We start from the raw sequence: 25,710 nt of genomic DNA, 5'->3' as shown, positions 1-25,710 counted from the left end.
GGTGCACACTTGGAAAGTGTCAGGCCGTGGGTGTATGATAACAACTAAACCTCCCTGGACTTCCCGCCGTTGGCTGGGCTGGGCTGAGCGAGCCCACAGGACCCTTCCCTTGCCCAGCACCATCTCTCCAGAGTTTGCGTGTTGGGGTGTCCTGTCAGACCCAGTCAGGACAGACTAGTCGGTAGCAATCGTAAGAATTCTTAACATCAGACAGCTACGTTCATGGACCTGCGGGGGCTGTCCACGCACCACCTCTCGAACGTCCTGGCGGGCGCTCCAGCTGCCCTGTATTCCACACCATGACCCGATGAGGTACCTGTCCCAACCGTCACGGCAAGTAAGCCGAGGGGCTGGGTTGGAGTCCAGGGAGCCAAGCCCAGATCCCAGCTCTGTCACTGCACATGCTGCTGCCTGTGACCGCAGCACTTCAGGCCTCGGTGCCATGGTCTCCATGGGGTGTCGGCCTGCAGCGTCCTTCTGGGGGCTCGCCCACCTGGCTCTGCTGCCGGCCCCTGGCCTGAAGCGTGCACCTTGCGGGGCCCCCCGCCCGTGTCCGCCCAGCTTGGTCTCCAGCACAGGCTTCGGCACAGGCCAGGGTGGGCTGGTCTCAATGCTGGGACCTGGCGCCAGGCCAGCTGCGGAGCTGGGGACGCGTGAAGCCACAGCTGCTGCTGGCGTGTCATCCTTGCACTGTGGCTACGACCACCAGAAGCTGACGGAGAAACTCAAGTCCAGAGCCCGCACGTAATGCCAGTACTGAAGCGGGATAAACAGAATCTCCCCGGGAGACAGGATGCAGGACAGGGACGGGGCCTCGGCAAACCTGGGGAACTTGTCCAGGTCAGGATTCTCCACGTCAACCTGAGGAAAACACGAGCTGTCTCCTGCCCACCCTCCCGAGACCCAGGGAGGGGCGGGGCATGCTGGCGGGAGGGGGTGAATGTGCAGCGTCACGCAGGGTCCCATGTACCCACCTGGCTCGTGTTATGAAGAAGGTGCGTCTCGTGTGGATATAAAGCCTCGGACTCCTGCGGGGAGTACAGGCGGATGTACTTCCTGCCCATCACCTGGGGGACGGGGACTCGTCACTCTGCTGCCTCCTCCACCGAGGGCAGGTCCCGGGACCCACCATCCGCCCGCGCCTCTCCTCGCCTGCCCACATGCTGTTCCCCGTGCCCAGACTGCCCCATCCCTGCGGCGCGCATTCTAGGCCGGGACTAGGTTCAGCCTCCACATACATCACGGATCAGTAACCAGCGAGGCTGGCCGAGTGGCCACGGTCACCGAGCTGACAGGTGCCAGGACTGGCGTTGACGCCAAGCAGTGGCTCCTGGGCCCAGCTCACAGCCTCTCTCTAGAGCCTCTGGGCTGGAAGAATGTTCCCGTCTGTTAAATTCTCTGGGTCTCAGGACACACCATCCGGTGGCCGAGAAGCCGTGCCCTATCTGGGGAGAGACTCTGGGACGGGGATGCCCACCTGGTTGAGGCGAAGGCAGGCAGCGTGGGGATGCCCGCTCCGCCCTGAGACGGCGCCCGGCCCTGCTCTGCCCTAGGGACACGGCCAGGATCCCAGGGGCTCCTGGTCCCAGAACCACATCTGGAAGCAGCCCCAGCCGGAGGGAGGGCCCCACAGGGGCCAGGGGCCAGGTGCCATCCCTGTGTTTTCATTTTTGCCCACATCCCTCTCTGGAATTTAAACACGGATAACGTGGCCAGGCCTCACGGGGCTGGGCAGGAGGAGGCAAAGGCTGATGTTCTGGAGCATCTCCCACCTGGACCAGGAAGTTCTGCTGAGGGTCCTGATGAAGGGGGGACACAGTGCCTTGGGGGCCAAACCAGGCATTAATGGTGATCTCTTCCTCCGCCCCGTCGCCCAGGCAGCAGTAGTCGGGGATGCTGATGTCCTGCCTCAGCTCCGGGATCTGTGGGTGTCCAAGCACACGTGGAGGCTGAGCCAGGGCTGGGGGGACACACCAGCCAGCACTCAACAGGCCATCTCCCAGGAGGGCCAAACACACTGCCTTTTTGGGTAACACCACGACTGCATCTGCATTTTACTGTAGGGGAATTTACAAACCAATTGAAAAAATAAATATACAGGGGCGCCTGGGTGCTCAGTCGGTTGAGCGTCTGACTCTTGATTTACGTCATGATCTCAGGGTCGTGAGATCGGGCCCTGTGTTGGGCTCTGTGCTCAGCAGTGTCTCTTTGTCCCTCTCCCTCTGCTCCTCCCCTAATGTAAGCTCTCTCTCTCACACATAAATACAATGTTAAAAAAAAAAAGAAATATATAATTATTAGTTAAGAGTTACATATAATTTTCTTTCCAGACTTGTTTCTCTGCCTATGCATTTTATTTTTGTTTTCTTTTCGAAAAACCTGATAGTACTGTTCTGCACTTAAAAACACCAGCTCGCGATGTTCTGAAGAGTGCAATGTTTTTGAAAACCAAATGAAAAGAAAAACCAGAAAGAAAATGGAATTGGCTATCAAATCTCTGGGAAGGAAGATTTTCCAAAATTGACTAACGAGAAAGCAGCCACTGCGCACACATTTTAAATACGTTCATTAATACAAAGACCAGTAAAGGGAGAAACTTGAACTGTGGTCCGTGAGGGTTAATGTGCTCATACAAAATAACAAAAACAATAAGGATCCTGGTACGTAAGTAATCAAAGGGCAAAAGCCAGATGGTGCGTAGAAATGAATTAGATACAGGAAGGGGCTGCCGGCTCCCCCGCCCCGGCCACTGTCCCCGGCCGGCTGACAAGAGGTGCTTTCGAGCAGCAAGCAGTGGCCCCCCTAGAGTTTTCTTCTAGCCCTGCGTCCTCCCTGGCTGGGGCTGCACCCGGCAAAGGGGGCCGCACCCTGCCCAGGGCTGGCTGGGGTCCGGACACCCCGGCCCGTGGCCTCCTGAAGGCTAGCCAGGGAGCGCTTTCCTCACCGGCGGATGCCGGCTCGCTCCCGCGGAGGCCAGGCCGCCACAGCCCCCTGCAGCCCCAGACCTCCAAGGCTGCCTGCAGCTGGGGCAGGTGGCTCGGAGGCTCGGGGAAATGCCACAGAAACCCAAGTCTGGTCCCTAATGGGTGCCAAGGCGGGGACCCCTCTGCTACTTTCCTCAGGTATTTTGAGAGTGACGTTTCCCTGCTCTGCCCGGGCGGCTGCAGGAAGACCCTGGCCACCCTTTCAATAATAGTGGCTCTGAGTCCAGGATGCTGAGAAGCCACTGATCGATCCCTAGGAATGGCAGGGGCCTCAGGCTCTTCTGTCTCAAACAGCCTGTGCAGACATACAGAAATGCTGCTATGTCCACTGCTCTGGGGGTAACCTACAAGTTCCCAATCTGGGGGTCCCCTGTCCTGTTGGCCAGTGTGGGGGGGGTGGGGGTGGCCGGTCCCAAAGGCCTCTGGGAACCTCCTGCTTCTCCACCACCACCAGGCTCAGTGACACTGCACACCTGCTTCTAGCTGGGACTGCATCTGAGCCCCTCACCTCACCTCACCATGGAATGCTCAGAAGCTGACTGGTCCCTGATGACATCAGGATCTCTGAAATGGGACTGGTTGATCAAATGGTGTAATCAGAGCCACTGGCCAAGGATTCAGCCCCCCGCCCCCCCCAAGAGAAGGAATGCTTCCTGGACATGACTGATAATTAAAGGGAAGCCTAGTGTGGTGGCCAAACTCTTCCATGATGGGGGGCCCTGGAAGGAAAGGCAGTAAGAGGTTTTGGGTGGGAGCCATTGAGCTTGGTGGAGGCAAGAAGGCCCCAGAAAGCAGTGCAGGGCCTGCCAGGTGGTGGTCTGGGCAGCAGAGGTGAAAGCACCCCTCTGGGGAGCTGAGGTGAAGACCCAGGTGGCCGTCCAAAGGAAAATGTCTTCAAGGGCTTGGTTCGTCTTAAAAACAATGGGGCACTTGGCCTTCCACTTCTAAGACGGCTTCCTCTTGGTCTAGTCAAGTCGAAAATGGCTGCTCTAGGACATGGAGGCTTCGCGGGACCCCTGGGGGGTGTGACTGAGGTCAGGGGGCAGGCTGGCCACGCACGTGGGATGGCACAGTCGGGGCCTGCTCCCATAGACTCCCCCTTTCCTTCAGAGAGGGCAGGAGGCGGGATCTCCAAGCCCTAATTCCAGAGGCCCAGCCCGGCCTGGCTCCGGCCCCTTTAGTTCTGGTGTGCAGGGTCCCCTGCCAGGACAGGCAGTGAGAGTAGGCCCCCCGCCCCGGGGCAGACCTGGCACAGTCGTGCCCCATCCCCCCAGATCTTCCCCCTTTGGGGTATGAGCCCCGTCCTGGCCCCGGCCACGTGCTGCCCTGCTGAGCCCCACTGTGGTGTCTGGCCTGGCCCAGGCACCAGCAGAGTCCCTCTTGGATCCCCGGCTCCCCTGAGCGGGCGCTCAGTCTCAAATCTAGAGTGTTCCTTGACAGCTACTTTTCCCTCAACTCGCCTAGCCACCTGCATCCAGGTGTGCCAGCTGCTGGCACCTGTCTGGAGCCTGTCAGCTTCCACGGGCATCAGCTCCCCGCCGATTCTGGCAGCAGCCTCCTGGAGGTCCCCTCGCGTCCACAGCTGCCCACCTTCCCTTCCCCTCCAGGATGGGGCCTCGGCCACCTGAGAAACACCCCAACCCTCCCAGCTGCCCAGCGCGTGTCCTGCCTCTTCAGCCCCACCTGCTGCATCCCTCCCCGCCAGGCTCTGGGCCCAGCCCCGCTGCTCCCCTAGCTGGCACGGCCCCCTCTCGGCCCCCTCTTGGCTCTGTTTAGACTCGCATCAGATATGGCGCTTACAGTGACAACTAGCTTAGACCCAGAACGTACACGGAGAACTCGTGACACTCAGAAGGAGATAAACAACCCAATAAAAAAAAATGGGCAAACTATCCGCTCCACGGCTGGAGACTGCTCGCCTTTCAGGCCCTCTCCGTCGCCTCCTGGAGACGCCTTCCCTGCCCTGGGCTCGCAAGGACCCTCCTCCCCGCGCAGCCCCCTCCACGCACTGCCTCTGTTCTCCTGGACATGCCCCTCACCAGCTCTGGGGTGGGGGTAGGACAACTCTTCCTTATCCTGCCCCCCACCCCCCACCGGGCCCAGAACATGGTGCAGAGGGGCCCGCGAGGCAGCCCAGGCCCAGGGGTGGGGGTGTTGCAGCCCTCGATCCACGGATAGAGTGAAGTGAGGGGGACGGGGAGGGGGTGGACAGAAGGCCAGACTGTTCGACGATCTCCCCGGGATAAGCCCTCAGGTTGTCTCCGCCTAACCAGGCAGCTCTGAAAATGCAGAAGGCGATGGTTCTTCACTTTGTTCCCTCGTTGGGTCTGCGTTTAAAAACAGTCTGTTTCTTCTCATTATGATGAGTGTGCCTTGCTCTGCGAACTGCAGAGAGGAGAGAGCCCACGCGCCTTCCCGCCCGCAAGCACCGCCCATCTTCTGGGGGTACTTCCTCCTGTCCCCACCAGAGCAAAGGTCCCTGTGTACGTGATGGCGCGTCCTGACTTTCTCACTTCCCGCCAGCCAGCCCCTGGGGTCCCCTGACCGTGTTGTGAGTGAGCACACCCCAGCCCCCAGGTGCTCAGGGCCCTGGGTGACCCGCGCTGTTACCAGGTGGGGGCTGAGAGTGATCCTGCATTTCCATCAGCTCCCGGGGCACTGGGAGGCCACGCTGGGGTGCCCCCTTCTTAGGGCCTACAGGTGAGCGAGAAAGAGCCGATGCAGGACTTCTGGACCCTGGACGCTCTCCCAGGCTCCCCTGAGGGATCTCCTGGGATACCTCCTCTTCCCGGGACCCTCCTGCTCAGAACCTCCCAGGCTCCCTGCTGCCCTGCAGCTGAATCAGAGCCCTTGGTCTGGCCTTCCAGGCTTGCCCAGGTGGGCCCCAGCCCCCCCCCCTTCTCGCTCCGCTCTCCTGAATGCACCCTTCCAGGCAGGTGGACTAGGCCAGTGCCCGGGCCTCGGTGCGAGAGGCGCCTCTGGCCCCTTGGGCCTCGCTCTGCCTCTCTACCCTGCTTGGAGCCCCCTGAGCCCCGCTCTCCAGCCAGCCTGTCCTGAGGGTCTTCAATCTGGCCCACCGGGGCTGGGCACCTGGGGGAATGGAGCCTGGAGACAGCCTCACAGGTGGGTGACTGACATGGGGTGAGGGCAGTGCCGGGACCCCCGGAGAACTCCAGGGCAGGGGAGGCAGCGGCCTGCTCTTGCCGGGTCGGGGCAGAGCCTGCCACCCTCGCGTGGCTCCCTGGGACCCATTCCTCAGCTCTGACCACACCCACTCAGACTTCTGGTTCCCCCCGCCCCTCGCAGGGGCCACCTCCGTCCAAGCCATGGCTTCCTCATCCCCCCACCCCAGGCTCGGGCCCTGGGGTTGGCACGCCTGGTCTGTCACTGGCCACCTGGCAGCCGCATCTGCTCTCCTGCTGCCCGCTGGGGCGGAGGACACGCGCACCACACCTGGGGGTGGCCAACGAGGCTGCCAGCCTCTCCTGCCTCCCTCCCTGGGCTCTGAGCCCAGAGGGCGGGAGAGGGTGGGTGGGTCAAGGACGGGGCACGGTCTCAGACTCACCTGGTCAAAGAGCTGGTGCTGCGCCAGGTACCCGACGTCCTTGGGCTAATCCGCAGAAGGGAAACCAGAAGTGACAGAGAAGCCTGGTTAGTCGTGGAGGGACACGCCCCGGGGACTACTGCTCAGGGGCTCTCAGAGCCGGGCGCGCCCCAGCCGCAGGCAGCCACGGCCACAGCCCTCCAGTGGGTTCGCTTGGTCCCCTCTGTGACCCGTCTCGGGTGGGGCTGGGGCTCGGGGAGACTCGGGGTCTGGGGCCGCCTCTGTAGGGACTGCCCCGGGCTCAGGCTCCCCCTGGAAATGAAGAGGCTGCGCGCACACGAGGATTTCTTTTTTCAATAAAAATGGAATCATCTTATGTGTGTTACTCTGAAGTCTTTGTTTCATTTAACGACAACCTCACGAATGTCTCCTCAGGTGAGCACACACAGATCTGCATCATCTTTTTTATGGATTCGTGTTTTATAGCCAGGACCCCCATTAATTCAACTGCCCCGCTCCCCCTGCTGTGGACAGTCAGGTTATTTTGCCAGTGTTCCCACAAACAGCCTAATATTCTAGTCCCCCAAAAGTAGAACCACTGAGTCACGGAGTGTGTACAGTTCAAATTCTAATAGCTTCAGCCAGCTTCTTTTCCCAAAATTCAGCACGTACTGTCTTCCCAGCAAAACCGTGAGTGCCCACTGCCTACGGCCTAGCCTGTACTCCTGGGAGATGGTCACTTGGTGAACATCCATCAGATGGATGACAAGATCCAGCTTTACTAACTGGGCTTCTTGGGAGGTGCGTGTGGGCTCTGGAAGGGTCGGTGTGGGTAGAGCCCCCGGGGGGCTGGCCGCCACGCCCCCAGCCACAGCCTGGCTCCCACGGGCTCTGAGGCTCCTCCCCAGGATCCCTTGAGACTCTGTGCTTCCAGCCCTCTCCCTCATTCCCTTCTCTTGCTGACCACCGTGGAAGTCACAACATGCCAGACCCGGTGGGCAGGGCCGGATCTGTGTGATCTCTGCTGTTGCGGATGTTCTGGCCCAAAGACACTAAGTCAGGTTAATGGGGCACTAACCACGCTGCGCTTAGAGCTTTGTGTTTTACTCTCGCCACGACCCTCTGAGGAAGGCATTAGTAACCTCTAAGTAATCCCAACTAACCCTGACTCACCCACAGTCAGGGCACTGGGCGTTGAGAGGTTAGATGACCACCCCAGGCCACACAGCCAACGACACAGTGCTGGGGTCAACGCTTTTTTTTTTTTTTTTTTTTTAAGATTTTATTTATTCATGAGAGACACACAGAGAGAGAAGCAGGCTTCATGCAGGGAGCCAGATGTGGGGCTCGATCCCAGGACCCTGGGATCATGTCCTGAGCCAAAGGCAGACACTCAACCACTGAGCCACCATGCATCTCTGGAGTTAACACTTTTGTACCTGAATCCAAAGCCTGCCTTCCTGCCTACTTGACAAACTGCACCTCTGCTTCTGGCCTCTGCTCCAGGCACTAGGCTTCTTTCCAGCAGAGGGAGATGGAGTGAGGCCGCTGCAGCAGGTGTGCTCTGGGGCACAGCTCCCTTCTCCAGGCCCCCAGGTGACGGCGGAGTGAGCAGGAGTGGGTGTGGAGGGCAGGAGACACAGTAATGGCAGATGTCTGTGAGCACTGCCAGAGGAGGCCGCAGCCCAGAGAACCGCCCTGGGCCCCGGCAGAGGAGGCCGGACACTTAAGAGTGGAAATGATGGGGGCAGGCAGAGTAATGGTGGGGGTGTGTGTGGGGGTCCCTCAGGAGCTTGCAGTTACAATGCGGAGAAGGCCAATGGGAGAAACTGTCAGCCAGCAGGGTCACCATCCGGACCCTTCGACTGCAGCAGACCCACGATGAAACCGGATCAGAACTCTCCAGAGGCTGGGCCTGGGGCCTGGGGCTGCCTCCTACGTGGGGAGTGTGTGGAAGAGTCCACTGATTCGAAATTCCCCAACCTCGGGAAGGACTCTGCTCTCTGGGCCAGGAAGGGTGGCCGGGACCGCGGATGCTGGGTGGACACCCTCCCCTTAAAGGGTCTGTGTGCCACGTGCGGGCTTCCCTTCTGAGCCCAGAGGAATGGTTTGGGAACTCCAGGGCAGAAAGGCTACATTCTCTGCCTCCAGGACCTCAGGAAAGGGAAGCCACCCCCTGCTCTTACTGTTAAGAATCTGAAATGATAAGGGGCGCCTGGGTGGGTGGCTCAGTCAGTTAAGCATCTGCCTTCAGCTCAGGTCATGGTCCCAGGGTCCTGGGATCAAGCCCCACATGGGGCTCCCTGCTCAGCGGGGAGTCTGCTTCTTTCTCTCCCTCTGCTCCTCTCCCCTGCTCGTGCTCTCTTTCTCTTTACTCTTTAGTGTTTTTTTGAATTTACATTCAATTCGCCAACATATAATGTAACACCCAGTGCTCATAAAATCTTAAAAAAAAAAAAAAAGAATCTCAAATGATAACACAGCACAGCTGCTTTTGAAAACAGTCTGGCGATTCCTCAAAAACGGTTAAACGCAGAGTCACCGTGTGACCCAGTGATTCCACATCTAGTATACACCTGAGAGAAATGAAAACACACGTCCACACAAAAAGTGGTACAGGAGCGTTCCCAGCGGCGCTCTTCACGGCAGCCAGTGCGCGCCACCCGAACGGCCGTCAGCTGCCGCATGAACAAAGTGTGCTGAGCCCACCCAAGGGGATGCTCCCCAGCCGCAGCAGGGAACCGAGTCCTGACACGTGTGATGGCGTGGACGAACCCTGAGGGCATGGTGCCGGAGGCGGCCAGACACAGAAGGCCACATATCATCCAATTCTGTGTATACACCAGAATTGTCCAGAAACAGCGATTAGCGGGTGTCTGCGGACAGGGGGGCAGCGCAAGAGGGAGCGACTGCTCATGGCCTCGGGACTGAGGAGAATGTTCTGGGATTAGATAGTGGGGCTGGCGGCACTACAGTGTCTTATAAAGACATTAAAAAACCCCACTGAATTCTACCAAAAAAAATAATAAATAGAAGGACCTGAAATGAGCCAGTGTTCTGTCTGCCGCGCGGCTGGCCTTTCTCGCCCTGAGCCCCCACCGAGCCCTCTGACCCCTGCTGACCCCTGCAGCGCCCCAGGGTCCTGTGTGCTCCCCACCGCGAGCACTGCAGGAGGGGAGGCACGACCACGTACCTCACTCCTGATGTGTCTGCTGATGAACTCGTTGACCGTCATGAGCGTCTGGGACCACTCCTCGTCCGTGTACCTGGAGCCAACTTCCACCGGCACAGTCCGGCAGCCGGCGATTTCTTGGATATACTCCAAACTAGGAGACGAAAATGGATGGTCAGCATGGTCGCTTTTGCTGCGACCTGCCGGGCACCCGCCACATGTGCTTCACACTGGCCTCCTCTCGTCCCCACACAACCCCACAGGGAAGGGCTGCTATGACCCCCACTCTGCTGGCCACGGCACTGGGCACGGACATGTGGGGTGATGTGCCCACCGGTGCCACGTGGCTTTGCAGAGAGACCCAGGGAGGCCATCTGCCAAGGTTCTTGCTGGGAGGTTCTATCTCCCTGCTGGCCAACGGCCCCGCAGTTCTCACTGCTCACCCTGTCTCAGAGCTGAGAGACCTTCTTTGAGCAAAACGGCAGACAGCACGGCGGGGGTGCTGAAGTGCCTGGGTTCTGAACTTGGGCGGCCTGGCCCTGGCCCTGCCCAGGGACCTTTGGGAAGTTCTTGTTTACCCCATTTGTAAAAGAAGGTGATGACAGTACCTGTCTCTTAGGACGGGAATCAGAGAAAGAGAAAGCATGGCAGGTGCCTACCCTGGCGCTGGTCCGCAGTAAATCACATAATGAACGTTTATGGGGCACTGGCCCCGGCAGCCAGAACTCTTCACATGGCCTCAGCGGGAAGCACTCCCTCCACACCCCACCAGAGACAGGGGACCTGATCAACCGTCTCAGAGGCCCCTGCTCATCTCCCCAGCTGTGGCATTATGGCCCCTGTCCAGCGGCCTGACCTGCTCTCATCACCATGCATCTGAGGGGGAACCAGGAGCAGAGGTGAGGAGGGAGCAAGCCCAGGAGCCCCGCTGAGAGGGGATAGGATGTGTCTTGGGTTCTCACTTCTGCTCTTGACCTCAGGGCCCCTGGGCGAGTACATGGAACCCCTCAAATCCCAAAAAATGGCATTAACAGACCTAATGCCACAGTGCCAGGTGAGCACACCTGTTTAGAGCAAGTGAGCTGTGGAAGGTGCGGATCCTACAACCCCTGGCACGAGCTTGGGGCACTGCACCTGCAATCCCTGGTTAACCCTTGGCAGTTCCCGCTGGGACCAGTCGGGAAGTGAGCTCGAGGCTGCATTTCCTTGGGATGCAGGGAGGCGGAATTGGAGAGTCTCGGGGCCGGGGGTGTGGGGGTGGAGGTGGGGGCTGGAATAGGCAGAGGGAGCTCCCATACTCAGAGCCACCCACCTCCACCTCTTCATGCACGGCCACTGGTCCGCCACGCCTTCCAAGATCACAGGCCTCCCAGGAACCAAAAAGTACTTCCTGAAATGCTCGAGGGATGGACAGTGAAGCCGGGGGACCGTTCTCTCTGACGTCATGTCTGGAACCGAAACAGGGTCATACCTTGCTTTCTGTTTAAATCAAAACACAATGGTAAAGAGTGCAGAAAAGTTAACATTGGAGGCGTCGGGCTGGGCATCTGCGTCCACAGGAGGCTGGCCTAATCTGTCATTGATCGTGGCAGTTACCACTTGTTAGCACTGTCCCTGCGCTGCCTTCTCCGAGTCCTCCCCGGCGACATCCAGGTTTCTTCCTTTACTAGTTCATCTGACGTGCTCCATTGTAAAAAGAACAGACGGCTTTTGCTGAAACTCCACAAGAAGGGAAAAGTTACCACCCCAAATGCCACTTGCTGTAAGAGGACCCTTTCCCAGGACTGTGAGTGCCTGTGACGCGTGTGGCTGCTGATGCCCCAGCAGGAATGCACAGGTTAAGCAGCTGAGCCACAGGTCAAGACTCTGTGCCGTCCAGTCCAGGTCGTGTGAGTGGCTGCACCAGAACATGCTCACCCTCCTCCCAGCTGAGTGACATGAGCAAGTCACTCTCTCGGGCCTCAGTTTCCTCATCTGTTATGCTATTGGGAGACGGGACCTCTCATGTAGAGTACCCAGGATCACTGGCGGGGGTGGGTGTCTGCTTCCTCTGCCCCCGCGGGCCAGAAATGAGGCCTTGCACTTGCCTGTTCTCAGCGTTGGTATTCCCCCTGCTTTGGTTTTCACACCTGCCCTCATCAAAGAGGCCCTCCCTGCCCACCCTATGTGAGCAAAGCCACCTCCCTCACCTTTCTCACCACAGGGAGATGACGTTCCTCTACAGCCTCCTAGAACTGAGGCTCCAGGAGGAGCCCTTCTGTGTTGTACCCTCAGCGCCTGGCACATCTGGGCCACCGCTGGTGCTCCATAGAGTCGCTAAGTAAACCCCCCTTACAGACTTGGGAATGGGGGGTGGGGATGGAGAAGGCACAGAGGGGCCTAGACACTGGGGAGCTGCTGGGAACATGAAGCCAGACAGACAGAGTCCAGAGCGTGAGCTCCCCCCCATTAGCTACACACGCACCCCAAGGCCACTGACCCCACGAGCTCCGTCTTGGGTACGGGGCCACTTCCATGTTCCCTTGGGACAGATGTGGCAAGGGGAAGGGAGCCCCTGGGTCTGAGGACACAGGCACTTGCCCCTGGATCTGCATGTCCACCCTGCTCCTGAAAGGTCAACCAACACACTACGCCGGCGGCCCCCCTGGCATCCTCGGCAGCACTGGGTGGTAAGGAAAACGTCGTCTGCTGACCTCATAGCCAAAAATGGCTACCTCGCTGTTCTCGCCTTTTTTTTTTTTTTGTTTAACCACAGAGGAGGTTGAACATTTCCCCACATGCCTGTGTAACAGCCCTATTTCCTCCCGGGGAACAGATACACCCAGGGGTTCGTAGGTGAGGGCTGCACGCATGGGACCCGAGGCCCTGTCTGCACCCACCCTCAGCTCTGCGGGCTATTCTTCGTCGGCCCCAGACATCAGGAGCCACCTACGCCAGGACCTCAAGGCCGGGACCGATCAGCCACGGTGCCAGAAGGCAGCTGCAGGAAGTAGCTCGCCCCAACTCAGCAGCACAGAGAGCCAGGCAGCCTGAGACACAGGTGACGCTTCAGCCAGCTGACCACAAAGGCTGCCTGCAGCTCTGGCCCGCACGAGCACCTCGAGCTGCTGCTCTTGGCCACAGGGCTTCCACCCGCCCTCTCTCCTGAAAGGGGCACTGCTTTTGTAGAAAGTGGGGGCAAGAATTGAAAAAACAGACCAAGCCTTTCCATTTCTAAATCGATGGAGATGTTATTTTCAGCCAGAGGTAAACATGCCATGAAGGCTCACCCCTGGGGACAGGTGACTCCTTCCTTCTAGAAAAAATGGGGCTGGGGGCGGGGGGCACCTGAGGTGTGGTGAGTGGCAATCTCACCCAGATACCTTCATGCTGGGTGGCTCCTGGGCTGGGCCTGGGCCAGGCCTCTTTCCCGAGCGGAGGTGCGCCTGGAGGATGGCAGCGACTTTAATGAGGATGTCCCCAAGAATGGCCGCACCCATCAGCAGGCCCATGTCACAGACTTTCAGGGCCGCGGCCACTGCGGTGGTGTCCCCGGGCTCCTCACACAAACACACAGCCTTCAGGAGGCAGCCGAAGGCATAGACGCGGCGCCAGTCCTTGTGCACGTCCCGCCATGGCCCGGTGTTGAGTCTCTCCCAGGAGTAGTCCAGGATGGCCTCGCTAGCCTGCAGGCACTCACTCCGGCGGCCCCCGCAGAAGAGCTCGGCGGCCTCCTGCAGCAGCTGCACCACGCTGCGCTCCACGTTCTCCCCAAGTTCCAGGGCCAGCTCCTCTTTAGTGGGGGGCAGGAGCGCCCGGAGGGCCTCCCGGAGGGCACCGGCTCCTGCCAGGGGCTCTTGGGTGTCTTCAGCCATGGGGCCCTCTACCAGTCTAGTCAGATGAAGGTGGTGGGAGAAGAAAGAACAGTTAGAGCAACAAATCATCTTGCACACCTAAATATACACATTTGTAGATCTTCATAAAATCAAACTGGGGCAGGGGATGGGGAGGGGGAGCTGGCTCTATGATGACATTCACTGGCCAAAATGTCAACCACCGAGCATTAAAAAATAGATACTTAAAAGGCAATCTACTGAATGAGAGAAGCTATTTGCAAATGATATAACTGATAAAGGGTTAGTTAGTATCCAAAACATATAAAGAACCAATACAACTCAACACTCACAAAACAAACAATCCAATTAAAAAATGCTCAGAAGACATGAACAGATATATTTCTCCAAAGAAGACATATGGATGACCAACAGACATGCGAAAAGGATGTTCAACATCACTCATCATCAGGGAAATACAAATCAAAACTATAATGAGATTTCACCTCACACCTGTCAGAATGGCTAAAATCAACAACATAAGAAACAACAGGTGTTGGTGAGGATGCGGAGAAAGGGGAACCCTCTTTCATTCCCATCTTGGTGGGAATGCAAACTGGTGCAGCCACCCTGGAAAGGAGCTTGGAGGTTCCTCAAAATTAAAAATAGAACTATTCTACAACCCAGCAATCCCACTACTGAGTATCGACCCCCCAAAACACAAAAATGCTAAATCAAAGGGATACTTGCACCCCCATGTTTACTGCAGCATTATTTACAATAGGGGAACTGTGGAAGCAGCTCACGTGTCCATCAACTGATGAGTGGATAAAGAAGATATAGTGTGTGTATGCACATATGTGTGCATGTGTGCGTGCGCATGTATGTGATGGAATATTATTCAACCATAAAAAATGAAATCTTGTCACTTGCGATGACATGGATGGAGCTAGAGAATACATTGCTAAGTGAAATATGTCAGTCAGAGAAAGACAAATACTGTATGACCTCACTCATATGTGGTATTTAATAAACAAAGCAAACGAACAAAGGAGAGAAAGAAACCAAGAAACAGACTCTTAACTATAGAGAACAAACTGATGGTTACCAGAGGGGAGTGCAGGGAGGGATAAGTGAAATAGGTGATGGGGATTAAAGTGTGCACTTATCATGATGAAAAAAATAATTTTAATAAAGTGATAAAAAAATAAAAAATATATAAAGTTATTTTCCAAAAAGAGAGACCAGACTTCCTCCCTTCCGGGCTCCCATGGCTTCCCATTACGTGTCCTTTGTGACAGCATCTCATGTGTCATGATTCTACAGTGGCCTCTGCCAGGTATAAACTGCAGGCAGGGCCCTCGTCTGTCTGGAGTCACCACGACATTGGGGTACAGTATCAGACTTGCCGTGGGCACTGGATAAGTGTTCAGGGAGGAACATGTACTGTCCTTGTCTGGAATGCCTCCAACACCCTGCCTCTCTGGCAAACTCCTACCCAACCTTTAAGGCCCACTCTATATGATGCCCTTTGGGAAGCCTGCCAGGACTCTGACAGTATCGTGTGTTCGGATGGCTCTTGACTTATCTTAACAGCTCTTGTCCCAATGTACTATGAATACTGGCCTATATGTCCGTCTCTCCAATGCTAGCTGGTGAGCTTCTCCACGGCAAGAACAGGTCTTATTTCTCTATATTTCCCTAGAGCCCAGCTCATAATAGGCACTCAATTAAGGCTACTGAAGGAATGAGATCTTAACTTCACAGGAAGAAACCTGGAAATACATAAAACCTACAAAGAAAGGAAAGGTGCTTTTGGTGGGAAAATATATGGATGGCAGGCAAGTCCTAATGCAGAAGAGCTAATATGTGATTAGGTTCTCACAGGTTCATAATTGCTCACAACTGATGATTCACCTGTGCTACTACGTGCTAGGTATACCAGCAGTTGTTATATCCCCTATCTCATTTGATGCCAAGAAATAGGGACCATCGTGCTTTTTGCGGAGGCTGTGCTATGCTAGGGGTCAAGGACTTCTCCCGTGGAGAGCCAGAGAATCCACATTTCAGGCCTGGCGGGCAGTAGTCACTGCTGGTACTGCTCTGCAACTGTAGCGTGTATGGTATGTAAACGAACAGGCATGGCTGCGTTCCAATAAAACTTTATTTACAAAAACAAATGCTTCCTTCAAGCTCACCGAAATCCATTTCATCTTCTTCCTGGGCACACAAGACTACATTTCCAAGTCTTCCTTGCAATTAGGTGTGACCAATGTCAGCAATGGAGCCACATCCAGGCCTGGCCCCTGCACACCTCCTATAAGATTCTCTAAGCTTTCCCTACACACTGGTGGGAAGTGAAGGATTTGGGGGCCGTAGGGGATGACAGAGCCATGGAAGCCACCCAACCAGGCAAAATACACCCCTGCTGGAACAGGCTCAGGAGCCAAAAAGAACTTGTATCGTTTTGCCGCTAAATGGTTGATGTGTGTTAGAGCAGGTGGCTGGCTCTGATGCAGACACTCCTATTGTTGAAGAAATGGATGCGCAGACCGCAGAGGGTATTTCTGAGTTTTGTGGCTCAAAATCCTTTTCTCTTTCTTAACACACCTCCGTTTCCTCGGAGTTTCATCTTGCCCACTGAGGTTGGTCAGGAGGGGTGCTGCCAAGTGGTGAGTACGTGCGCAAAGCTGGGCCACTGAATGGCCTCCCCTGAATGTGAACTTTAGGCAGATCAACTGGACTGGAGACAGCTGGTCTCTTCATTGTCTCCCACTGGCCGCTTCCGGACCAGGGTGTCCTTGCTAAGGCCTCACGGTGAGCGCCCCTGACTCCTAGGGTCCAGGGCCACTTTCCTTCTTGTTCTCTCCCAAGGGCATCCTTCCAGGTTCCATTCATTCTGCGGCCCCAGTGGCCTTCTGATTAGTGTCTTCTTCCTTATGTCAGCCAGGGTTGGCGTCTTTGGTTAAGTGAGAGGACCCTAGTAGGCCCACATAAGTCATCGACACCCAATATCCCCTGGTGGATGGTGAAGGCAAATGGAGACGTGCCTATGATGAAGCCGTATCAGGTGCATCACGCCCTGCGAGGGGGAGAGCTGCAATCCCCAGAGGTCCCTGCCTCCTGTTGTTATTAACACCCTTATCCAATTCCCTCCTCCTGGGTGCTGACAGGACCTATAACAGAGTGAGTACACAGAATAATGGTCTTTGCAGATGCCATTAGGAATAAGGACCTTGGCATGGGAAGATTGTCTGGGATCTTGTGGGTGGGCCCACCAATTTAATATAGCAGTCCTTGAAAGAATCTTTCCTGTCTAAAGTCAGAGTCAGAGGGAGAGGTGATTGCAGAAGGATCAGAGAGATGCTGTGTTGCCGGCTTTGAAGATGGAGGGAGGGGGTCACACACCAAGGAATGTGGAACCCTCTAGAAGCTGGACGAGGCAAGGAAACGGGATTCTCCCCTGGAGCTTCCAGAAGGGAGTGCTGTCCTGCCAAGACCTTGATTTTAGCCCAGGCAGTCCTGTGTTGACCTTCTAACCTAGAGAACTGCAAGCCACCAAGGCTGTGGTAATTTGTCAGAGCAGCAATAGAAAACCATGATTTTCTTCTAACCAACAGATGTCCAAGTTTGATATGTGTAGTCATTTTTTATGTTTTGGTTTTGTTTTTTGGCCTAAGATGGCAAAGGTGATGGGATGCCCCTCGATCAGGTTACATGAGATTGTAACTTCCAGGGCGAGCAGACTCTCCCTACTGCCTTCCTGGCTGGCGTGCACCGATGAAGCAAGCGGCCATGCTGGACATGTCCACGTGGCAAACAGATGATGGTGGCTCAGGGCCAACAGCGAGCCAGGAACTGAGGCCCTTGGCCCAACAGCCCCCAGGAACTGAACTGTTCCAACCACTACAGGGGTTTAGATCCTTGTCTAATTGGGCCTTCGCATAAGAACTCTGTCCTGACACCCTAAGTGGAGCCTTGTGAGATCCTGACACAGACGGCCCCTCTAAGCCACACCCAGACTCTTGACCCAAAGAAACTAAGATAATAAATGTGTTGTTTTAAGCCACTAACTTCATGGTGATGTGTTACATGCTGCAGTAGATAACTAATAAACTCCCCTATCCAGACTTCCCTGACACCCTGGCACTCATCTGTTACCCACACAACAGAGCGAGAGGAAATACATGGCTTCCTTTAGCACCGTGTATGAGGAAGTCGGCAGTAGGTAGTGAAGTGAAGACACATGAATGAATGCTAGAGGTGTGGTCCCTAAAGGTAGGCCGGACAGCCCCTTCCCTACCTCTCGGCTCCATTTCAGCTCATTCCTCCCCAGCTCACGAGGAACAACAGATAGAATAATGGGAGTATTACATGATTATCTCACGAAACCTCGCAACGACCCCGACCCCGTGCAGCCAAGAACATACTTACAGACTAGTTACCGTAAGGCAGTTGTGCTCCAGGCACTTTTTAATTCTTCCAGAAACCCTAAGAAAGTATCCTTATCTCCACTTGACAGATAAGGGAGCTACAGCAGAGAAGTTAAATGACTTGCCCAAGGCACTTGGCCAGGAAGAGGTGATGAAGAGATGTAAAACTCAGGCCGTCTGGCCCCCACTTCCATGATCTTATATAGGTAAAGGAATGGTGCCGTGCCATCTCCAGCCAGCCTGTGACAAAGCTGGGAATTGGGGTGCTCAGCCCTCAAGAAGACTCTGTAATGGAGGGATTACTGCCACTTAACAGATGAGAAAATCGCATCACTTCACGACAGGAGAGGACCCATCTTTCTTGTGTGTCATTATTTCTGAAGTACCTCTTCTGGGGCCTGTCCTAAAGTTGTAGCAATAATGTAGAGCTCTTCTCACTCCGTCTATTCCATGGCTCCCCCACCTTGCCTCTTCCTCTCATTTGATTTGTACCTCACAGCGTAAGGTGGATAGGAAAGTATGTGATCATTTCCCCTACAACCCTGTCTTATTTTGTCCAGGGACAAATGAGGTGACTTTACTATGTGCCTTGTCAATGCTCCGTGTTTTATGTCCGTCACCTAAACATTCCTCCTAATCTCATGATGTGTGGTTTTACAGATACGAACAGTTAAGATTTGGGAGACTAAGCAGCCTAGTACGTGGCAGCGTTTACCAGAACACCCTTCAGCTTTTGGGGTGAGGGCTGAATCGTTTTTGGACCTTTATCTCCTAGCTCGGGCCTTGGCGCGCAAGGGGTATCCTTCCCCGCTGACCCCATGAATGATGGGACGGAGAGCCTGGCCAGGATGATTTCTATCTCTAGCCTCCTGGATTTGTAAACGTCTTTGTGTTGGTCTAACAGCCTTCTTGGGAGAGCTTCACAGTCCTACCTTCCAGCATGGCCTTATCTGCTACCCACCCCAAAACTGCATGGGTGCCCATCAACTGGCCTCCCTGGTGGCTTCACGGCTCATCCCCTCCTGGGAGCCACTCACATGTCTTAGGAAGCAATCTTGAGAAATCTCGAGTATTCAAAAGACCTCATATCTTGGCTTCTCTCAAATGTCTATAAAAAAAAAAAAAATTCCCAGAAGACCACTTATTTGCCTTACTATAAAAATGGCTTCCACTGGGGCCTTACATACCAGCTTTCTAAACTGGTCTCTTAGTGGCCTTAAAAATTGGCGTCCCAGAGGATTTTAAATGGGCTATATAAACTGGTTCCCTGGGATGCAGATTACAGACTTTGTAAAGTGACCTCTCAGGGTGACCTTCTAAAACAGCCCTTCACAGAGCCCACAGAGGCCTTACAGAGCGAGCCTCTCCAGGTGGCCTGGTGTGCTGCTCTGCAAACTGGATTCCCAAGGCGGTCTCGTTTGGTCTCCGTAAACCAGCCTCCCCAGGGAACCTATGGGCTACTCTGCAAACTGGCCTTGGAGAGGGCCTCCTACAGATGGTCATGTCAGATAGCCTTCTGGGAGAGAGCCTCAGGTAGGCTGTACAAAACGGTCTCCTCTTAGCCACATAACACAGCTTTAGGAACTAATTTCTAATCCAGAGTTCCTCAGTGAATAATAGCCTTATAAAAAGGTCTTTGGAGATACTTATGGTGACACTATGTGACAGAGTTTTCCAGAGGTGGAGATGCTTCAGGATAGCTCTGAGGTTGTTTTTTAAATGTTTTTTTTTCGGATTGACTCTGTATGAGCCTCCAGCATGGCCTCCCAAGGGGCCTCATGATTGACCTTAAAATACGAGCCTCCATGGGGCGCCTGGCCGGCTCAGTCGGTGGAGCGTGGGCTATGACCTTGTGGCTATGAGTCTGAGCCCCACGTTGGATGCAGAGATGACTCAAAAATAAAATCTTAGGAAAAAACAAAAAACAACAAACCACTAGCCTCCCAGAGGGCCTTGTGTTGGCAGCAGAAGCAACTTTGCATGAGAAGGTGGTATGCTGGTCATTATCTGAGTAATCTTAACAGTAATTCTAATCTTACGGCTTCTCAGAACTTCTCATTATTTAGCCTTCTAAAGAGTTGCCGTATCAAGCAGCCATTGGTGGAGGAGCCACATCCTACTATGTCAGCCTTCCAAAGTAGACTCACGAACGGTTTCAAACACAGGCTTCCTTATACTTTCGGCCCGTGTCTGGGGGTCAGGTGAAACCCAGGCTTTGTCTTAGTTTTACAAACCAACCTATCTCCCGTGGTGTCTTCGGAGCACCAAGAACCAGGTTATGTTCTACTAATTAACCCTCCCGTTAGCTCCTGTTACCATGGGAAGCGGCCTTATGGGACAAAGGGCCTTTGCTGCCTGGGTCAAACACCCTTTTGCTGACTGTAGGAAACTATCTTCTTGAGCAGGTGGTCTCACATGGGCTACACGCAGCGGCCAGCACACAACCAGCCCCCCACTGAATGTCACGTATAGGCTACATGAAACCCATCTCAACGGCCTCAAGTCCTGGCTTTACAAATCGGCCTGACATCCCCCATGTATCAGTCTGACAAATAAAGCTTCTTGATAATTATATTAGTTTTCCAGAGAAAGGCATCAGCCAGAGCAGCCTTGTGGCCTGGCTTTATTGATTGGCTTCCCAGAATTCCTCACCGAATTGCTTTCTATAAAAGGTTACACTAAACAGTCTTCCAGGGGAGGGGGTCAAGAATAGACTGTGAAACAGTATTTCAGAGTGGTATTGCAGATTGGTCTTCAATTTGGCCTCCTAGAGTTCCACAAAAGACGAAAGGGCATAAGGAGAGGTTGTCCAAACATTCTTCTGGCAGTCAGATACAGGAGGGTTAACTATAGAATATTTCTGACAAACCAGGACGTTAAATATAGGCCTCTTTTTGGTTTGGCATACATTTTTCTCTTGTAAAATCTTTTATTCTCACGATTTTCTCCAATGTCTTCTTTTTTAAAAGATTTGTATTTATTTATTCATGAGAGACACCGAAAAGCAGAGACACAGGCAGAGGGAGAAGCAGGCTCTGTGCGGGGAGCCTGATGTGGGATTCGACCTCAGGACCCCAGGATCATGACCTGAGCCAGAGGCAGACGCTCAACCACTGAGCCACTCAGGTGTCCCTTCAATGCTGTTTTTCATTGCTTGGAACTTTCACTTCTGTAAGCAGGAATTTTCATTTTACACAAGCTGAGCATCTGGAGTGCTATTAGTAGCTTTCTTTCACATATACGTAAATTTCAGTATTTATTTAATATTGCCTAAGTATTTACAATTTAGGACTGGACAAGTCAGAAGCTAGGGTTATTCCGGGCCAACTGAGAGGTATGCTCACCCTAATTACAGGCCATATGAAAAAGCTTGAGGGGCCTTATATCATCACATTAAAGTCAGTCTCCTAAACTCCAACAGGTATTAGCCTGGAGACCTCATGTTGGTTATAGACTTTTTTTTTGAAGTAAGGGTCAGGTGTCAGGTACAGAAACAGCCGGAGTGGTCTTTGTGTCCTGCCTTTGTAAACGGACTTTTGAGTGCCAACATGGAACAGCTTTCAGGGGGAGGTCAGGTACAGGTCCCATAGAATAGCTTCTCTTGGTGGGCTGTGTCTTGGCTTCTTCTTCTTCTTCTTCTTTTTAATATATATATATATATTTTATTGGAGTTCAATTTGCCAACATATAGCATAACACCCAGTGCTCATCCTGCCAAGTGTGTCTTGGCTTCTTATAAAAAGTCTTCCTGTTGATACATGAAGCGATACTCTTGACATGGGGGTCACGTAAAGGTTGTACGAACTAACCTTTGTAAATCCGCCTAAAGCGAACATTATAAAAGGCTTCTTGTCTGTTGTATGAAACACAAAGGAGATGAGCAGAGGCTCTACGAAGCCTGCACCCACTTCCTAAATCCACCATCTGCATGGAGCACATCACCCAAGTAAGCCGGCCTTCCGTTGGCGGACAGCCCGAGTGGGTTCCGCTGGTTGCAAAATAAAGCCTCCTGAGGTCACCCGTCCCATCCCAGAATTCTCTCTTAAATTATCTTTAAAAACCTACAGCAGGGATCCCCGGGTGGCTCAGCGGTTGAGCGTCTGCCTTGGGCCCAGGGCGTGATCCTGGAGTCCCGGGATCGAGTCCCGCGTCGGGCTCCCTGCGTGGAGCCTGCTTCTCTGCCTCTGTGTCTCTCATGAATAAATAAGCATAATATTAAAAACCAACCAACCAACCAACCAACCTACAGCAGCTGGCTCCCGGGGTAGTCCCCTAAGTGGCTTCTCGGGGAACCTCGGCAGGCCTCGCAGCGGGCGTCGGGCGCGCCGTGTCAGAGAGCGCCACCCCGGCCCGGAGGGCTCACCCAGGCCTCGGGCTGACCCCAACCGCCCCGAGGGCGAGGGCGAGGGCGAGGGGAGGGCGGCGCGCCGGTCACGAGCAGCCTTCCCCGGGTGCCTTCCAGACTAGCAGCCTCTATCCGGCTTCCTGGGGACAGGCTCTGAAATCTCTCCCATTTTATTGCGGCACCATTCGGCCGCGAAAGTCGTGCTGAAGACCCCAGGAGCTTCCGGGGAGCTTCGGGAAGCTTTCCCGAGAGGTCTGCGAACACCTGGCCGGCCTTACACACCTGCGCCGGGGTACCTCCCGCGGCCTCCCAAGGGGTCGGGGGTCGGCGCGGCCCCACGGCTGCCTCCCCGACCTCGGGGCTGCTGGGCACACCGACCTACCTCCGCGGGACACCTGCGCGCGGCGTTAACACCTACCGACCCAGAAATCCCTGCCCTCCAGGTGCGCCACAGCAACCGGGCACCCGAGGCCTCAGGCCCCTTCCCTCCCCGGGCCGCCACTGCTCGCGGCCCACCCCCGGGTGTGCAGCCCGCCCCGCTCCAGGCCGACGACCAAGTAGATTCGGCCCGAAAGCAACCGCAGGGAGATAAGATACCTGCCGAGGAAATAAACACTCGCGCAGGCGCATTAGCGTTGCAACGACGGGGACCGTCCCCTGGCCCCGGGAACTGCGCAGGCGCACACGAGCCCCCCCCCGACACGGAAGGCCTCACGCATGCGCAAAACGAAACGACAGGCGAAAGGTGAGCATCACGCACGCGCGGGGCCTACACTCCCCTCCCCCACGCAGCGCGGGAAAGCTGGAGAGCCCCACAGCGGCGTTGTCACGGCGCATGCGCCGACTCTGTTTTCCCTTCCCACTCACGCCCCAGAGACGCTACTTGACAGAGCGGCCCCGGGGCTCTCCAAGGCGCACGCGCGAGGCCGTCTTTCCCGCCCCGCCCCATCCCCCTTCGTCTTTAACACTGCGCCTGCGCGGTCCTCCCCTCCGCTTCTGAAGAGCCAGAGCCGTCCGCCCTCTGGAGCTGCTCACGCTCACCTGTCTCGAGTACGGGCGGTGCCGAGTTGCCCGCAGGCTGGCGACCACTTGTTCGGTTTGGTCGGAACTCTCCGGCCCTCTCCTCCGCCCGGTAGTCAGGCTTGCCGGGGCATCGATCACTCGGTGCTCGTCTGAGCAGCACGGGGTGCCTAGCCGAGCGCCGAGCTGTGGATGCCGCGGCCCCGCCCTCGCCCTCGGCCCCGCCCCCGGCCCCGCCCCCGGCCCCGCCCCCGGCCCGTAGTGTTTCCGAGACCCGCGGGTGCGGGCCTTCTCTCCGGTCTCGCCTCCCTCCTGGGGTCACCTGCGAGCTCCTCAGCTCTGATAACTTCTGAGCTCGTCAGCTTCGCGCCCGCCGTTGCATCTAAGCCGTGCAACTAAGGTGATTCGTGTTCCTGGTTTGCAGAGAGGTCAGCCCGTGCCCAGCGGCTTACAGAGCCCCAAATCCTGGTGCTTTGAGAAAGTCCCAGATCCTCCGTTTGAACCCGCAAGTGCTGCATCTGCGGCCCGTGGCAGTGAGAAGGCCCTGGGCTCCAGTGGGGAAGCCGGACTCCTCACTCTTGCCGCCACGGCCCTGACCTTGACCTTGACCCTGACCCCGACCCCGAGGGGGTGGGCACCACGGAGACTTTGGGTTTCCAGCGCTCGGCCTGTGGCTTCCAGGGACTCAGGCCCTTTGAGGCCTTGAACAGAAGCAGCGGAAAGTTCTGCTCGTCCTGGGCCTGCGGTCCGAGGGGGGAAGAGAAGGGAATTTATTTCCTGGCCTCAAAAAAAATATTCATGACACCTGTCAAAGATGGCAGGGCAGACTGCGTCCCCCTGCAGGGGCGGGTTGTGGCAGAGAAGCGCAACTCCACGTATGCGGAGACAGGTGCAGATTTATAGCCAAGGAGCAAGCAGGGTCAGTGGATGGGGAATTACTGAGAGACAGCCTCAGGGTAAGGGGAATTCTGCTAAATCGATGGCCCGGGCCAGCGTCATTGGACAGCAAGGGTAGAGGATAAGGAATTAGATCAGATGTGAACGGTTGGGGGCAGGATTTGCTGAGCTGACCCAACAGGAGCCTTGAAAAGATTGGACTCAACAGGGGCACCTGGGGGACTCAGCAATTGAGTGTCTGCCTTCAGCTCAGGTCATGATCCTGAAGTACCAGGATCGAGTCCCGCATCAAGGTCCCCGCATGGAGCCTGCTTCTCCCTCTGCCTGTGTCCCTGCCTCTTTCTCTCTGTGTCTCTCATGAATAAATTTTTTAAAAAAATTGGACTCAACAAACTGAGGACAGTGTCCCAGGTCAAGGCCTAGTCAGAGAAAGGAATCAGAACCGAGATTGACAAATGTTTGTTGAGCATTTACAACAAACCTTGCAGTTTCAAAGCACTTTAAAAATATTAAGCTTAGGGGATCCCTGGGTGGCTCAGGGGTTTAGCGCCTGCCTTCGGCCCACAGCATAATCCTGAAGTCCTGGGATCGAGTCCCACATCAGGCTCTCTGCATGGAGCCTGCTTCTCTCTCTGTCTCTCTCTCTTTGTATCTCTCATGAATAAATAAATAAGATCTTTAAAATAAAATTAAGCTTATGGGGTGCCTGGGTGCTCAGGCGGTTGGGTGTCCAACCCTTGGTTTTAGCTCAGATCATGATCTCAAGGTCATCAGATTGAGCCCCACCTCGGGCTCTGCATTGAGTGCCGAGTCTGCTTGAGACTGTCTCTCCAGGGCACCTGGGTGGCTCAGTTGAGCATCTGTCTGCCTCTGGCTCAGGTCATGATCATGGGGTCCTGGGATCCAGTCCTGCATCGGGCTCCCCCTGCATGGAGCCTGCTTCTCCTTCTGCCTGTGTCTCTGCCTCTGTCTCTAGGTCTCTCATGAATAAATAAATAAAATCTTAAAAAAAAATTTTTTCTCTCCCTCTGCCTCTGCCCCTCTCACTGCTCTCACTCTTTGTCTCTCTCAAATAAAATAAATTTTAAAAATCTTTTAAAAAATACTAAACTTAGAGATGAACTATTATCATAATTTTCACCTCCAATTGGATGGTAACAATGCTGAGTTTTGCCTGAGCCCCTACGTTCTTAGAAAACAGGGAAGGTTGGAGGAATTCCCCTCACTCTTTTGTGTTCCAGAAAACAGCTTGCTGCAAGGAATCCCCTTTTCCATGGGACTTAGGGAAAACTCACAGACTCCCCATGGTGTTTACCTATGACAAGGCCAGACACGGACCCTCCAAATTCCCATTCTTTGCCTTGTAAGTGATTAGCCCAACTGCTTGTCCCCAGTAACTAATTAGAGCAAAATGCTTCTTAACTACTTTTGGTTAAATTAACTCCTTCCTCCAGCCCCAGAACTCTGCCCCCCGCCCCGCCCCCAGCAGACAGTCCCTCCTGA

The 25,710-nt window shown here is 55.0% G+C and overlaps 1 protein-coding gene across 5 annotated transcripts; it reads right to left on the bottom strand.

Moving 5' to 3' along the window:
• Positions 1-178: 178 nt before the first annotated feature.
• On the bottom strand, positions 179-23,490 carry KDM8 (lysine demethylase 8). 5 transcript variants are annotated; one of them, XM_072836255.1, is made up of 9 exons: positions 22,888-22,923; positions 22,011-22,135; positions 13,063-13,570; positions 11,013-11,179; positions 9,722-9,854; positions 6,550-6,594; positions 1,773-1,922; positions 975-1,067; positions 179-861 (listed from the first exon to the last, which is right to left on the bottom strand). In XM_072836255.1, exons 3-9 carry the CDS (start codon positions 13,552-13,554, stop codon positions 697-699), a joined length of 1,245 nt encoding a protein of 414 aa, XP_072692356.1. In that variant the 5' UTR covers positions 13,555-13,570; positions 22,011-22,135; positions 22,888-22,923; the 3' UTR covers positions 179-696. The 5 variants fall into 5 exon arrangements, with proteins under 5 accessions (XP_072692356.1, XP_072692354.1, XP_072692358.1 ...); XM_072836253.1 differs by lacking the exons at positions 22,011-22,135; positions 22,888-22,923 and adding an exon at positions 23,332-23,490; XM_072836257.1 differs by lacking the exons at positions 22,011-22,135; positions 22,888-22,923 and adding an exon at positions 23,332-23,490 and having other exon boundaries at positions 975-1,028.
• Between the last annotated feature and the right edge of the window lie 2,220 nt (positions 23,491-25,710).

The sequence above is a fragment of the Canis lupus genome, chromosome 8 (genome assembly GCF_048164855.1).
Source record: "Canis lupus baileyi chromosome 8, mCanLup2.hap1, whole genome shotgun sequence".
Lineage (NCBI taxonomy): Eukaryota > Metazoa > Chordata > Mammalia > Carnivora > Canidae > Canis > Canis lupus.
The sequence above is the reverse complement of the archived record's forward strand: the minus strand, read 5'-3'. Positions and strand labels throughout refer to the sequence as shown.

Bases quoted from the DNA above. Each gene is read 5' to 3' on its own strand.
- KDM8 (XM_072836253.1), bottom strand. From the start codon at position 13,554: ATGGCTGAAGACACCCAAGAGCCCCTGGCAGGAGCCGGTGCCCTCCGG. The intron at 9,855-11,012 runs GTGGGTGGCTCT...TTCGTCTCCTAG, and splicing joins CCGTGCATGAAGAGGTGGAG to TTTGGAGTATATCCAAGAAA. The intron at 6,595-9,721 runs GTACGTGGTCGT...TCTGCGGATTAG, and splicing joins GCAGACACATCAGGAGTGAG to CCCAAGGACGTCGGGTACCT.